The 15,003-nt window shown below is 44.4% G+C and overlaps 1 protein-coding gene across 3 annotated transcripts in view; it reads right to left on the reverse strand.

Moving 5' to 3' along the window:
- PDGFD (platelet derived growth factor D) overlaps positions 1-13,581 on the reverse strand; it is a 193,642-nt gene extending 180,061 nt beyond the window's left edge. Inside the window, exon 1 of one of the 3 annotated variants that reach the window (XM_038387342.2) lies at positions 12,916-13,581. In XM_038387342.2, the coding sequence (XP_038243270.1) occupies positions 12,916-13,039 (124 nt within the window). In that variant the 5' untranslated portion in view covers positions 13,040-13,581. The remainder of the gene's footprint in view (positions 1-12,915) is intronic. The other 2 variants (XM_038387343.2, XM_038387344.2) reach the window with 2 other exon arrangements.
- Between the last annotated feature and the right edge of the window lie 1,422 nt (positions 13,582-15,003).

The following is a 15,003-nucleotide window of genomic DNA, read 5'->3' on the forward strand; positions in this document are numbered from 1 at the left end:
ACTCTAACAGTACCCACTACGGATATGGATGGAGTCACAGGTGTGCATATCAGAAACAACAAAGGTAGTGGAATAAAACTCCCTTATAAAAACCCAGCTAATGCCTCTATATAGATTTGAATGGATCACTTCTTTCATCATCCCCAGTCAATCCTTGTCCAAACCTGATGAGATTATTCACTCCGTATGGGCTAATGAACACTGGATGATAATACTCTTCAGCCACAATCAACTACAGAGTTGCCTAGATTCTGATATTCAGAGTCAGGCACCTGACTTTCCATTTTAATTGGGATCAACAGGATTTTTAAAGTGACATAAAAACCATCAAAGTAATAAAGAAAGGGGATAATATTGCAGCGTTCATGATGGTTTGTCCCTGAAAATAGCAATACTGAGCCCAGACTTTGTTTTAGGTCATAAACTTATGCAGCCCAGTTAAAAAATGATATTGATCAGGAACAAACAAAGGAAATGGGTTAACTTCCACCCCAGTGAAATGTAAGAAAAATAGAAGCAGTTGCTGTTGGGCTGTGGTAGCACAGTCACTGCCATTAGAGGAAAACTGGATAGTTAGTTGCTTGGTACTATTGTTCTGGTCTGGCCAGCCTGCCAGTGGCACCTTTTTGAAAATAAAATGCTAGAAAGTTACATTTTCCAAACAATAATTTATACTTGGCTTTTAAACTACTCCACTGCAAAAGCACAGTAAATATGTACGATACATTTCTCTCTCTCTCAGTTCATGAGAAAAAAGGCAACACTTTTTACACAGCCAATATTCTGATCATCAGCTTTTTAAGTAACCTGAAAGATAATTTACCTGACAAGACCTGCATTCAGAGTTCTATATTTCTCCAGTGAGAGTTGTTGACATTTCAAAAACGAAATGTCGGGAGCTGCGTTTGTTTCACTAAGGCTTGTGGGGAAAACATTGACCCAAGATCCTAGTAGGTAGGTGAAAGGAGACGCAATTCAAGTTCTTATAAAATCTCTATTTATTTAAAAGCCTAAAAAAGAAAAAGGAGTACTTGTGGCACCTTAGAGAATAACAAATTTATTTGAGCATAAGCTTTCGTGAGCTACAGCTCACTTCATCGGATGCATTCGGTGGAAAAGCCTATAAATCTAATCCAGTCTATCTGAGGCAATGTGATGTGTTCCTTGCTGCCTTCTTGAATTTTTTTATGCTACAGGATACAACCAGACTCCAGACACATGCAAAGGAACAGGCACCAGGATGGAAGCTTTTGCTGGTTAATTTGGCCATTTTAATTCCACCCACCACCAAAAAGAAATCAACTTTCAGACAGGCATCTAGAAACCAGGGGATTCATTTACCGTGCAAAACTGTGTCAGGATATATGCCGAGATATGGCTCTTTTTCTTACTTTATCCCTTGCAATACAGCTCCCCCACCACAAACAACCCTTATGCTCCTCTGAGTTGAGACCAGAAGGGGTACTGTAACTTTGGGGGAGAGTGGACTGCCACTCTACACATCACTTATTTCTATTAGGGCAGATGACTTGATGGTCATGGGAAGGGGAAGGATACTCTCTGTCATCTTCATCCTTCAGAGTGCTTTGGAGCAGTTATTTGCCCTAATGGCCTTGGTTTTTCTCCTGTCTTACAGCTACAGTTATCAGCTGGGAATGCAGCTGAACTACTGAATCCTTATTTAGGTTACAGGGACAAACCATCCCAATGTGTAGAAAGAATAGTAAATAAGGAAGGCGACCAGCTTGGCTTAACAGTGAAATCTTTGCTGATCTTAAACACAAAAAAGAAGCTTACAAGAAGCGGAAGATCGGACAAATGACCAGGGAAGAGTATAAAAATATTGCTCGGGCATGCAGGAGTGAAATCAGGAAGGCTAAAATCACACCTGGAGTTGCAGTTAGCAAGAGATGTTAAGAGTAACAAGAAGGGTTTCTTCAGGTATGTTAGCAACAAGAAGAAAGTCAAGGAAAGCGTGGGCCCTTTACTGAATAAGGGAGGCAACCTAGTGACAGAGGATGTGGAAAAAGCTAATGTACTCAATGCTTTTTTTGCTTCTGTCTTCACGAACAAGGTAAGCTCCCAGACTACTGCACTGGGCAGCACAGCATGGGGAGGAGATGACCAGCCCTCTGTGGAGAAAGAAGTGGTTCGGGACTATTTAGAAAAGCTGGACGAGCACAAGTCCATGGGGCTGGATGCAGTGCATCCGAGAGTGCTAAAGGAGTTGGTGGATGTGATTGCAGAGCCATTGGCCATTATCTTTGAAAACTCATGGCGATTGGGGGAGGTCCCGGACGACTGGAAAAAGGCTAATGTAGTGCCCATCTTTAAAAAAGGGAAGGAGGTTGTTCCTGGGAACTACAGGCCAGTCAGCCTCACCTCAGTCCCTGGAAAAATCATGGAGCAAGTCCTCAAGGAATCAATTCTGAAGCACTTAGAGGAGAAGAAAGTGATCAGAAACAGTCAGCATGGATTCACCAAGGGCAAGTCATGCCTGACTAATCCAATTGCCTTCTATGATGAGATAACTGGCTCTGTGGATGAGGGGAAAGCAGTGGACATGTTTTCCTTGACTTTAGCAAAGCTTTTGACACGGTCTCTCATAGTATTCATGCCAGCAAGTTAAAGAAGTATGGGCTGGATGAATGGACGATAAGGTGGATAGAAAGCTGGCTAGACTGTCGGGCTCAATGGATAGTGATCAATGGCTCCATGTCTAGTTGGCAGCCAGTATCAAATGGAGTGCCCCAAGGGTTGATCCTCGGGCCGGTTTTGTTCAATATCTTCATAAATTGTCTGGAGGATGGTGTGGATTGCACCCTCAGCAAGTTTGCAGATGACACTAAACTGGGAGGAGAGGTTGATACGCTGGAGGGTAGGGATAGGATACAAAGGGACCAAGACAAATTAGAGGATTGGGCCAAAAGAAATCTGATGAGGTTCAACAAGGATAAGTGCAGAATAAAAAAAAAGTGATTTTATTAAATACAGAAAGTAGGATTTAAGTGGTTCCAAGTAGTAACAGACAGAACAAGTGAATTACCAAGCAAAATAAAATAAAAAATGCAAGTCTATGTCTAGTATGGTAATAAAACTGAACACAGATATAAACCTCACCAGTTCCAGTAAGCTCTCTTTTACAGACTAAACTCCTTCTAGTCTGGGTCCAGCAATCACTCACACCCCCTGTAGTTACTGTCCTTTGTTCCAGTTACTTTCAGGTATCTTTGGGGGTGGAGAGGTTCTCTCTTTAGCCAGCTGAAGACAAAATGGAGGGGTCTCCCATGGTCTTAAATAGACTTTCTCTTGTGGGTAGAGACCCCCTCCTCTCTCCTATGCAAAGTCCAGCTACAAAATGGAGTTTGGAGTCACCGGGGCAAGTCACATGTCCATGCATGACTGAGTTCCTTACCAACCAAGCCACATTCCTGGGAAAGCTCAGATGTGGATTGGCATCTCCAAGTTCATTGGTGGCTTAAGGGCTTCTTGATTGGGCACTTACTGAGAATAGTCTTTTCTCAGGAAGCTGACCAACTACTTCACTAAAACCAACTCAAAATCAAACAGGTATGCAGCCAATATTCATAACTTCGAATACAAAAATGATACATGCATACAAATAGGATTAATAGACTCAGTAGATCATAACCTTTACAGAGATATGTTACATGGCATATGTAGCATAAAACACATGCTAGTTATGTCATATATACTTTCATAAGTATATTTCCATAAAGCGTTATGGGAGGGCACCATCTCAGTCCCTTCCTCGGAAAATTCTGTCACAACGTGGGGGAATAAAGCTCTTATTTACGCTCTGATGGATAGATTTTAAGTAGGGGGATCTTTGTGTAACGCACAAATCTACTTTAACTTGTTTCTATGCTAAAGTGTTACGTTGGTTTTTTTTTTTTAAACACATAAGGAGTGAGATTCCTGGCTTTGCAGAGGGCCAGCACAGAGCCAGTGCACCTCTTAAGTCCCACTTAAGATTTAAATGGTGTATAGGCCTCATGTGGGACCTTTGCTGAGGGTCTTACCTACAGCACAATGTACTCTACAGAAAAATATGGAGATACGGTGCATCCACCGAAGAATTTAAAATCTAAGTATTAGGAATTTCATTTGTTATGAATGGGAATTTTCTTGTAGTCTGGTTTGCTGCAGTTATGCATAATGCATTTTTGTATAGCTAATTCTACCATAAATATTAAAATTCAACAGCAAGATAAATACTCTACTGCACCTTTTGTACATATATTATTAGTGAAATGAAAATCCAATCCCTGAAGAGACTGTTTACTATATAAGTAATATGTATTTTTGCAGTTTTGTTCCTTTTAGGTAAGGTTTATGTTTGGCCTGGTAAAAATGGGCCAGTAGTGCAATGTCCTGAATCTGTGTATTATTTCACTGCAAGATTACTTATCTTGGACTCTCTCTTTTACTGTAAATTCCTTCTTGTTTTGAACAAATATTAGTTTTTTCACCAAATAATGTTTTAAACATCAAAGTGCAGTCTCCATTTTTGCCACTTGCAACCTGGAAAGTTGTCAAGCAACTGCTTTAAAAATAAATTTTACTTTCAACTCAAATACCTTAAGTTCCAGTGCCAATAAGAGCATATAACCATGAAAACAGGATGACAACTGCTTTGAATAGTTCAAAACAAATATTTATCATACGATTCACTTTTCCACTGGAGCTTTCAAAAATGTTATTCCAAGTTTTTGCTCTTTCTGAAAAAAACAGAACTGCAGTTTTGTTCTAACTTCAATACTATTTTTTGTAAACCACCATAACACTTATTCTTACCCTTCCCGCTTCCCTCACACCTCCTTTACATGCTATAGAATATAAAAATGCAGGTACTGATCCTGCAAACATTCATACACAGGCTTAACTTCAAGAATGCAATTAGTTTCAGTGGACCTTTCAGATCCTCTGCTGGTGTATGTTTTCATAGATTCATTGTCACAGATCCATAGTAGATCTGGCTCACTGGGTTCTAATATGCTGAAAGATAAGTACATGAATGCCTTTGCAGGATCAGGGTCTTAATAATTCCCTGTGATTTTCCCATTTATGTCTCTTCACAGGTCACTTACAGAACACTCTCCAAGGGCAGGATTTGGGCCAAAAAAGCCATCATTTTAGAATTTAAAAACAATGAAGTTCAATTTCTATTAACTAAAAAAAAAAAAAAAAAACAATGAGCAGGTTTTCAAAGTCAGTTTTTAAAGGTTATTACCAATAATATCATTCAATACGTTTCAACAGTTTGGAAAGTCTCCAGTGGAAATAATCTTCCCACTATGTGTTATAAATCTATTTGAGAAAACACATTTGCAGGCTCTTTGAAGAACTCCATCATATTGATTGCTGCTGATTCAGAGTTATGATTTCCCTGTAATTTCCCTTGTTCTTTAGCCCAAACAGTTAATTATGTAGGTAGAGACACCAACAACTGACAGACAAGTTATTCTTGAGTTTAATGTTTTACTATTATTACAGGTAATGGCTAAGATTCTTAAAATTGATAAAAGGAGTGCTTGTGGCACCTTAGAGGCTAACAAATTTATTTGAGCATACTCTTTTGTGAGCTACAGCTCACTGCATCTGATGAGGTGAGCTGTCGCTCACGAAAGCTTATGCTCAAATAAACTTGCTAGTCTCTAAGGTGCCACAAGTACTCATTTTCTTTTTGCGGATATAAACTAACACGGCTCCTACTCTGAAACTTTAAAATTGATAGAGATTATTAGACAAATATTTTTTCTAAAAGCCACAAGATTGCTCAGTGGATCTCAGGGATAAGTGAAGAAACTACTTTTAGCTCTTTTTTCCCTTTTTCTTTTTTTTAACAACTTAGATTTCATATTACCAGGTCCTTTAAAAAGTAGTCATGACATGATGCATACAGTGTACATAACACCTAAACTTTCATTACATAAATACTCAATCAAATGTACTAGATTGAGTCTTCTCTCAACTACACTAAAGTAAACATTCCAGTTTACCCCAGCCTATATGACAGCAGAATCTGATGCCATGCCCCAAACCTATAATCTTATTGAAAGAGTTGAACAATAGTTTGCTCTGTTCCATTCTGGTTTGTCTGTATCTTCTTTAAACTTTGGTATTTAATATCTGATATACATATTGACATTGAGAGCACCTTTAAAAATGTTTTCTCATAACAGATAATTAGATCCACTTAAATTTCTGTTACATGCTGTGATGGGGTGTTCATCCCACACAATGCAGAGGAGGTTAAATTAGGTCAATTAACTTGAAATACCACACCTGGAGGAGAGCCAGGGCTCAATAAAGCCTAATGGAAGAGAAAGCTCAGCTAAGAAGGAGCAGGTGGGATCTATATAAAGGTATGAAGCTGAGACAATATGGGGGCAGCAAGGAAGCAATCTCTCCCTGGAAGAAAAGAGGCGTGTTTGAGGCTACAGTGTCTGGTAAGAAGCCCAGGAAAAGGAGCAGTCAGACTTACTCTCTAGGAGGAGGCACTTTGGGCTGGTAAACAAAGAGGAGGAGGCCAGGAGATAGAGAAGGGAAGTAGGAAAGAGTTCAGGGACGGTGATGACCTTTTGAAAAGGCCAAAGTTGGACACATGCAGGAGCCCCACCTCCCTCTGTGGCCCTATCCCTGCCCCTCCTCTTCCCCGAGTCCCCACTGTGATGTTCCGTACCTCAAGGGAACACCCTGCACCCCCATATTCATCCTTATAATATGATTGTGTGGTATCCAATGCAAAGTTAGTCATGTCCGGTATCTTCAGAAGGCCCATGATGCACTGAGCATTGTTGTTATAGTAATGTTATAGGTTGTAATCTCATGTATATAGTTGTGAGGCTGAAAATGTGTCGTCATGGCTTAAAACAAGCCCAGACAAAAACTCTCCAAGAGCAGAGGGGCAGTTCACACCTCACTGGGGTATGTATGGGACAAACCCAGCCCAGCCTCACAGGAATAAAGGACACTGGCCTAGGCAGCAACAAAGGATCTGTTGGACTCGAGTGAGTCACCCCCTTTCTTTGGTCAGTTTGGGATTACGATGAGGTAATGCTCACCTGATCCTGAAAGGGGTGATGAGCAAAGCCAAGAGGGAAGAAATAAAATGGTAAAAGGGAGAGACATTTGCCATGCTCTTCCTCTCTCTCCCATCTCCATCTACAGACAATACCACCAAGCAACTGAAGCGCTGATCAAAGGGAAGAGCATGGCTGAAGGGCAACTAGCCAGCCTATGGTGAGAAGCATCTAAGTTTGTAAGGGAACTGATAAGCTTAGAATGCATTTTGCTTTTATTTCATTTGACCAAATCTGATTTTTTGTGCTTTGACTTAGATTTTAAGTAACTATCTTTTATAGTTAAATTTTTGTTTATTCTACCTGAAACAGTGCATTTAGTTTGAAGCATGTCAGAGACTTCCCTTGAGATAACAAGCCTGGTGCATATCAATTTCTTTGTTAAATTGACAAACTCTGGACACTGCAAGCTTATATGTTATGCCTGCTGGATGCTTCAAGACGGAGGTTGTTAGGGTTGTGTCCACTGTTCCCTCTAAGCTGTGCACGTGTAAGCGCGCACACAGATCCTAAACCCCTTGCACATAGCAAAACACCGAGTGCACAAAAATTTGCACAGAAGCACAACAATTTGCACAGAAAAAATTTTTTGTGCCCTTGGCCTGTCAAAAATTAGAGGGAACACTGGTTGTGTCTGGAACTGGAGATATTGGCTAGTGTCAGTTGATTGCACAATTCTAGCAGCTTACATGCCAGAGGCTCTGCATGAACAGACCAGGAGTGGGGGTTCTCACAGCAGAGCAGGGTAAGGCTGGCTCCCAGAGTCGAGGATTGGAGTGACCTAGCAGATCACCGGTCCAGATAACATTAGGGGAACGTCACACTCACCCCTTGATCCTTTTCTTCCCCGAGGCCCTGCCCCCTAGCCAGGCCAGAATCTGGATCTGGGCCATTGTAAGAGAAACCAAGGGAGCCCTCGGGCTGCTATGGGAGCCCCGGATCCTCCACCTGCTCTGGGTGGGGTGCTGGGTGCCCAAGAGCAGCCCCCGGCCAATGTCTATCCCCTTCCTCCCCCCAGGACAGGTGGAGGGTTTGGGGCTCCCCACAGTGGTCTGGGCTCCCTGGGCCGCTCTTACCTTGGCCTGACTCGGGCTTCTGGCCTGGCTAGGGGGTGGGGCCTCAGGGGAAGAGGAGGAAGGGCAGGACCTCATGGTGAGGGGGAGCCAAGGCCCAGCTCAGCCCATCCCACCCTGAAGAGGCTGGCACCACCCCTGAACCTCTGACAGGCATGGAGCAACGCTGCAAGGAAGCCAGGACAAATGCTGTCCTGGAGTCATTCAACTCAGCACCAGGACCTGAACTCTGCATTTTTGAGACCGTCTTCCCCCCCCACACACACACATACATACATTCAGGATGGTTGATCACCCTAAGTTAGGGCGACCAGATGTCCCGATTTTATAGGTACAGTCCTGATATTTGAGGCTTTGTCTTGTATAGGCACCTATTACCTCCCCCCCCCCCACACACACACCCATCCTGATTTTTCATACTTGCTGTCTGGTCATCCTACCCTAAGTCCAGAGAAATAGCAACAATCTGGGAGTAAGCAACCTGTAGTTGTGAGACATATACATTACAAAGTAATAAATAGGTACTAAGTATATTATTTAGCACATTTCATCTTTAAATCCCTTTACACTATAGCTGTGCTAGGTGGGTGGTAATATCTGTACACTACAGATGGGGAAACTGAAGCAGAGAAGATAAAGGTCCAGTCCTGAAAGCCCACCATCTGTCAATCTCTATCTTCAATGGATTTTCTATGAAGAGTCTAATATGTTAAATAAATATCACCAGGTGCACAATAACTAGTGCAGGCAACCCCAAACTACTGTAATTTAAAAATAAACAAATAAAAATTATTTTTGCTAAACTGGGCAGCTGAGTCATCAACACCTGTCCTTTCAAGAAGACAAAGGAGTCACAAGGATGTGGCCTTTAAATAGGTCTTTTATAGTCATAATATCCTCAGCAGGAAGCACTGTCTGGTTTGGACTGATAGTTATTCAATTTCCAAAAATGTTAAGTGCTGCTCTTCATCTATTTGTTTTTGTCGAAATCCACCTCAGACTTAGCTAAACGCAATTTACACATAAACTGACTTCTTGCAGGCTAAAAGAAGACACTCTGGAATCTTGCACTGGACCAAAGCAAACCTCTTTGGTAAAAAGATACATTGTATCTCCCTATTATAACTATGCACTTTCAATACTGTTAGTTCATTCTGCTTGAGGTCACTGACAACTATAATCCAAAGGATGCAGGGGGAGGGTTGTTTAAAGAAACAAATAAAAGCACAGGTTGTCAGTGGTCTGGCAACCTCCAATCTGGATTTTTTTTCAAACATCAAAAGACCTAGATTCCTGTCTAGATATCTCTAATTCTGCAACATCAAAATGGTTTACCCTGGGCATTATATTGCCTTAGGTTTTGTCTCTGTGGTGTACTTTGAAAAGCAGCATTGCAACATTTTTAACACCAATGTAACCATGTGCTTCATAGTTATCACTCATGAAATTATTTGCAGAGAAAAATAAATACTGCCCACCTTCAGTTCAGCTGTGCAGGCCCCAGATCAATAATGCTATTGCATAGCACCACTTCAGACCAAAACAAGTTAAAAAATAAAACAGCACACACAAGTATTTGTAGTGACTTACAGACAGCCACCATGCTTGTCAGCTAATTGCATCCATTTGGAATGTAACTCATGTCCTTTGGCTTCATAAACAGGAGCTTAGTTAACAAGCTCAAGCAATAATTTTGTTGATAAACATTTGAGTACAATCTGACCTATTAGTTACTGGCCTGCTTGTTGTGGGGGGGGGGGGGGAAGGGCGCTCAGCTGCCCTACCCCAGCAGCAGCACCAGGATGCATTGTGCCTTGTGGAAAAACAGCACGTCCTGCAGCTTCCCAGACTATAGCGGCGCATAGTTTCAGTTACACCCTGTAAAAGACACAGTGTGAACTCCCCCTCTATGGGCAACTCTACTGGCCATTCCCTTCTTACCACTACTCATGTATGTAACCCCTGCAGGAGTACCAAGGAGGAGCAGTCTGCAATTGTGTCTGGCTTTTGTGTGGGTGCACAAGGGAGAGAGAGAGATTCCTTGTGCTCCCCCACCCCTCCGCACCTGTGCAGGGCTGGCCAGTAGGCTACAATTGTAAACATGCACTTTCATATACATGTAGTGCTTTCAAAAAAGAGCCCACTCTGAAGTCAATTAACAGACTCATTGACTTCAATGGGAGCCAGCCTTACAGGTACCAAGATTAATCTTCAAGTCAAGTCATCCAAGTGGACAGGAAAGCAATTTCCTAATCATTTCACGCATACTATTTCTTTCTCTCGGAAATTCCCAAGATGAGAAACAGTGGCAGTGCCAACCTATGCAAGTTTTTTTCACTTGGGGAAACATAATTTATTCTCAAGCTGATCATAAGCTTGGGAGAAAACAAGCTGTATACCATCAGTCACTAAACTCCAACTATTGTCCATGTGAAAAGAGGATTATTTTAAGAGGTTTTAGGTAAATTATTTCAGGGAGTTCCCCTGAAGATGCTGTTTGGGGTGTGAGTTGGATAAATACGCTGCCTTGATAGCACAGTTCAGTGATTGCTGGCCATTCTATACTTTTTAAGATGAGAAATGAGCAGACAAAAAGAATATGAAGCTTAATAAAATGTTCAACAGTTTCAGTGAAATCATTGGTTGTCTGTCTTTATTATAAAAGACACACTTTTTAATAAAAGGACACATGAATGAGTGCATTATATTTCAGGGATAGAAATAGTTTCAGTTATATGCTCTTTTCCTCCTCTGGGACCCATTTTCCTAGCTCTACAGAAGAGGCCTAAACTTTTCTCCAGGGCTTCTTGTGGTGACCATCTGATGGATACAAAAGAATACCAGGTTTATGGCCCCAAAGTCAAAACTAAATATTTCCCCAAATTGACTAAAACTTCACTTCACTTCACGACACAACGAAAAATAAAAACTAACACATAAAAAAGCATGATCTTGGACATATTAGAAAATGAATATTAAAGATCTGCCTATAAAGAATTCAGCCAACTGAAAGAAGTTGTCATCTTAACTTCTTTTTTTTTAAAAAAAAAAAAAGAAAGAACAGAACTGTCTGCCTGCATTCTTGGATTTCTATCAGCAAGAAGCTAGAATGGAATGTTTAAAAGCAGGACTTCATACTCAAAACTATGAGAGGCAACAGTCCAAAAGACTGTGGCATCCCAATCAGGAAACTAACTACCTTTCCCAAACCAGGAGATTTTGCCATTATCATCTTTTTATTATGAACAAACAGGGTTCACTAAATTCCCTTCAGTGGCACACTCCTACGAACATTCATCACTTGATGACTCTAGAGTCACATGAGCACCTTCAGAAGGGGCAGCTGCTTTTCTTGATAGATGCACATTATTACCTTCAGATCACTGGAAGAAGGGACAGCTAGTAGGGGATCAAGTGTCTCACTATGATACTGTGGACACATAGGGCGGGGCACACATATCTTCCAAGGGTTGTAACTACAGACTTCTGGAAAAAGCTGCTGCCACCATTCCCTGTTTGCACAAGTGGCCTCTAGAAAAAGAATGTGTAATGAGTGCCTACGGCTGGAGGCACTTAAAAAAAGCAGCTAATCTGAAGGAATCCATTATGGGGGGGAGCAGGGGGGACTGCATAAGAAAAGTCCCACAATGGGACACTTGATACAGCCCTGCCTTTTCCCAAAATCTTTTAGAGATGCTACTGCCTTAAGGGTTTCCAGCAGCAAATAGCAGCTGGGGAGAGGTGTGCCACAGCCGTTTGCAGCTGGAAACCCCTGAAGCAGCAACAATAACACTAGTTGTATTCACATTTTGGGTTTGGGTTTCATTTGCTGCTTGTTGCATTCTCCCTCCCTTATCTTCCTTGTCCCCCTCTCAAAGGAAAAAGCCACAGACATACACAACTTGGGTGTGGGAATCTTACAGGAGAGTCTCTTAAACAGGAGCCACTAGTTCAGCTGCATGGTTCAAAAATAAACACGCCATCCAACAAGAAAATCTTAAAAATCAAACTATTCAAGTCTTCTCATCAAAGTGTTTCTAAAAATCAGAGCACCCCAAGGCTGGGGTTTTGAAGGAGAGCCAGTCAGCTTTAGGTAGCTTACTGTCATTGAATCAGCTAATGCCATTGACACAAAACGAAGCAAAAGCTCAGACGACGATTATTGTTTGTCTTCAGCAGCACCCAATATCGGTTGGGTACTCTACACAGCAAAGATTGCAAGGTCCCTACTCCTGAGAGTTTACAAGCTAGAGACAAGTCAGAGGTTGGAACATACAAAACTGACAGCGCAGGTCCCGTGAGCCCTTGGAAAGCCCCCTCGAGTTGCACTGAGAAGTTTGCAGCGGTCCTTTTCTTTCCCTCCGTTGTTCCTGGGCGTCCCGGGACACGAGGAATTACAGGCGATTACAAAATGCTGCAGTGGGAGCACCACACTCAAACAGCGTGGGGAGAGGAGGGGGAAGAGCAGATCGGACAACTCTCATCTCTTAGTCCAGCACCTCGAGAGATGATCGTTCTCTCTACCAAGCCAAGCTATGCATAGGGTTAGGCTCAGTAATGTACATTAAGCCCTAGTAAGCCATCCATGCAACGCACTAAGTACAGCGTACAGAGACGAGGGCTCCCAGTAGGTGTACCTTTGAAAGCGAATGGGGCGGGGGGCGGGGAGAGGATTCGCCACCGGCTTTGCAGGAGTCCTGTAAATGCTAGCGATAAGAAACAAGAGAGCCACTTACCATCTCGCCTGAGATTAGAGGATCGCAAGGCTTTTATAGATCCGCTCTGGGCAGAGGTGCCCTGACGGCTGCAAAAGTTTGCCCAGACTACAACGTAGAGAAGGAGGCGGACGGACAGTTGCATTGGGATCCGCTGTGAGGGGGACCGTATCTGCCCAAAGAAACCCGGCTCCCTCCGCCAAGGAAGCCCCCCCCCTCACCTCTTTCCCCCTATGGGGTGGGGTGGGGTGGTTTGGTTTGGTTTGGTTTTTGGATGCTGAGTCAAAAGCCCCTGAGCTACTCTCCGAGCTGCCCCCAAACTTCCTGCATTGCTGAACTTTCTGCTGGGGATCGCTGCCTTCCGAGCGCGGCAGGTGACAGGGAAAGGGGAAGGACAGGGCGAGCCCACACCCCAGCAGCAGCAGCGGCTGGCGAGGTGCCCCTAACTCGGCAGGCGATCACAAGGTGCCGCTGCTGCAGCGGGGCTCCAAGCAGGCGGGCTGAGCCGAGCCGAGCCGAGCCGAGCCCGCCGACACGGACTGTCCCCGGCCTCGGGGCTGCCTGTTCCCGCTGAAGTGGCGGCTCAGCGGTGGCGGCGGCGGCAGCTGGTGGCGACAGGCTCGGCAGCCCCCCGCGCAGCGCACAGCATGTCTGGGGGCGCGGGCTCCTGCCGTGTCATTCGGGAGGAAGAACACGGCGGCGGCGGCTCCGGGGGGGGGGGGGGAGGAGGCGGCTCTGGCCTGGGGGGGCAGGGCAGGGGCGGGAGTGGCACTGACCAGGGAAAGGCAGCGTGGCGGGCCAGGCCGCGGGGTGGAGAGGTGGGGCCAGCTGCGGCCGGGGGGGGCGGCTCCAGCCAGCTCGTGCCTGCGGCTCCCTGGGCCGTCTGGCGGCCGAGCTGCTCCCGCCCGTCCTCGTGGGCACCGGGCAGGATTCGGAGCGTCCCCCCCCCCACAGCGTCCCCTGGTGGGCACAGAGCGCCCCTCCCGCTGTGCCGGGGTGAAGGGTCAGCGCCAGGCGCCCACCTTCCGAGTGCCTGAGGCGGAGCCGGGTTGGGAAGGTCGATGGTAACCCTTCTGCCAGTGCACCTGCAGTAACAAGGGCAGGGTCCTTATTTTAGGGGAGCCTCCTCGCCTTTTTTTTTTTTAAATCAAGCCCCCCTACCCAGGAATCGGGCACCCTGGAATCACTTGGCCTGGCAAATCTGTACCCACTTGCAAGCAAAGAGGTTTAAAACAAATGAACTTTAGGGGAAGGGAGTGGAGAAAGGGCGAAGACCAGTTTGAACTGGGACAAATATTTACAGTTTAACCCCTTCCACCACCATATACCTCAGGGTGCATAAGTCACAGTCCCAAACATTTGGACCCTGAATGGCTGATGCAGTTTGTTCCGTCTCCCATCTTCCCACTCTCAGTTTGTGGGTCCCCAACTTCCTCACTCACAGCTTGTGGTTCCAGGAGTCCAGGAAAATCAGGGTTCCTGTTTCCTAGAATGGTTCTGGGGCTCTACCACCTGTCCTGCTAGCTGTAGTGATTTCAACAGCTGGGACAGCGAGGCCTCACCAGAGTTGCTAGGCTGACATAGACCATTGCTGTGAATTCCTCTGCTCTCATTCTGCTGCTCACCTGCTGGAAGCTATGTCCTGTGGGTGAATCCACCTTCCACTTTGCTTTGCCTGCTGTGGCTGGACCAACTGCTGCAATGCTCTGCCTGCTGCTCAGGTGATTGGAACTGCTGCTGGTCTCTGACCTTTGTTTGCCACTAGCTAGACAACTGCAAGGTCTGGCCACATAAAGCACTTACAGCTTTTTATTCATCTCTCTCTGATACAAGACAATCAGTAGTCTTAGAAATCCCTCAGAGTCCCTTCTTCCCAAAGCACTTTTACCAGCACCATGCCAGGAAAATGCAGCTTCTTTCCTTTTGCCCCTTAGCTCTCTCCAGGACCTTTTACCCCACCTCAGCAAACATCAGGTGATCTCATACCAGTCATTGTCCAGGCTTTGCCCACATGGGTTCCCAACAGGGTATGCTAAAAAATAAAATGTCCCAAATACAAAACTTAATCCAATTATCCCCCAATGTCCACAAACTACCTGCAGTTAATAA

Source organism: Dermochelys coriacea, chromosome 1 (assembly GCF_009764565.3).
Source record: "Dermochelys coriacea isolate rDerCor1 chromosome 1, rDerCor1.pri.v4, whole genome shotgun sequence".
Taxonomy (NCBI): Eukaryota; Metazoa; Chordata; order Testudines; family Dermochelyidae; genus Dermochelys; species Dermochelys coriacea.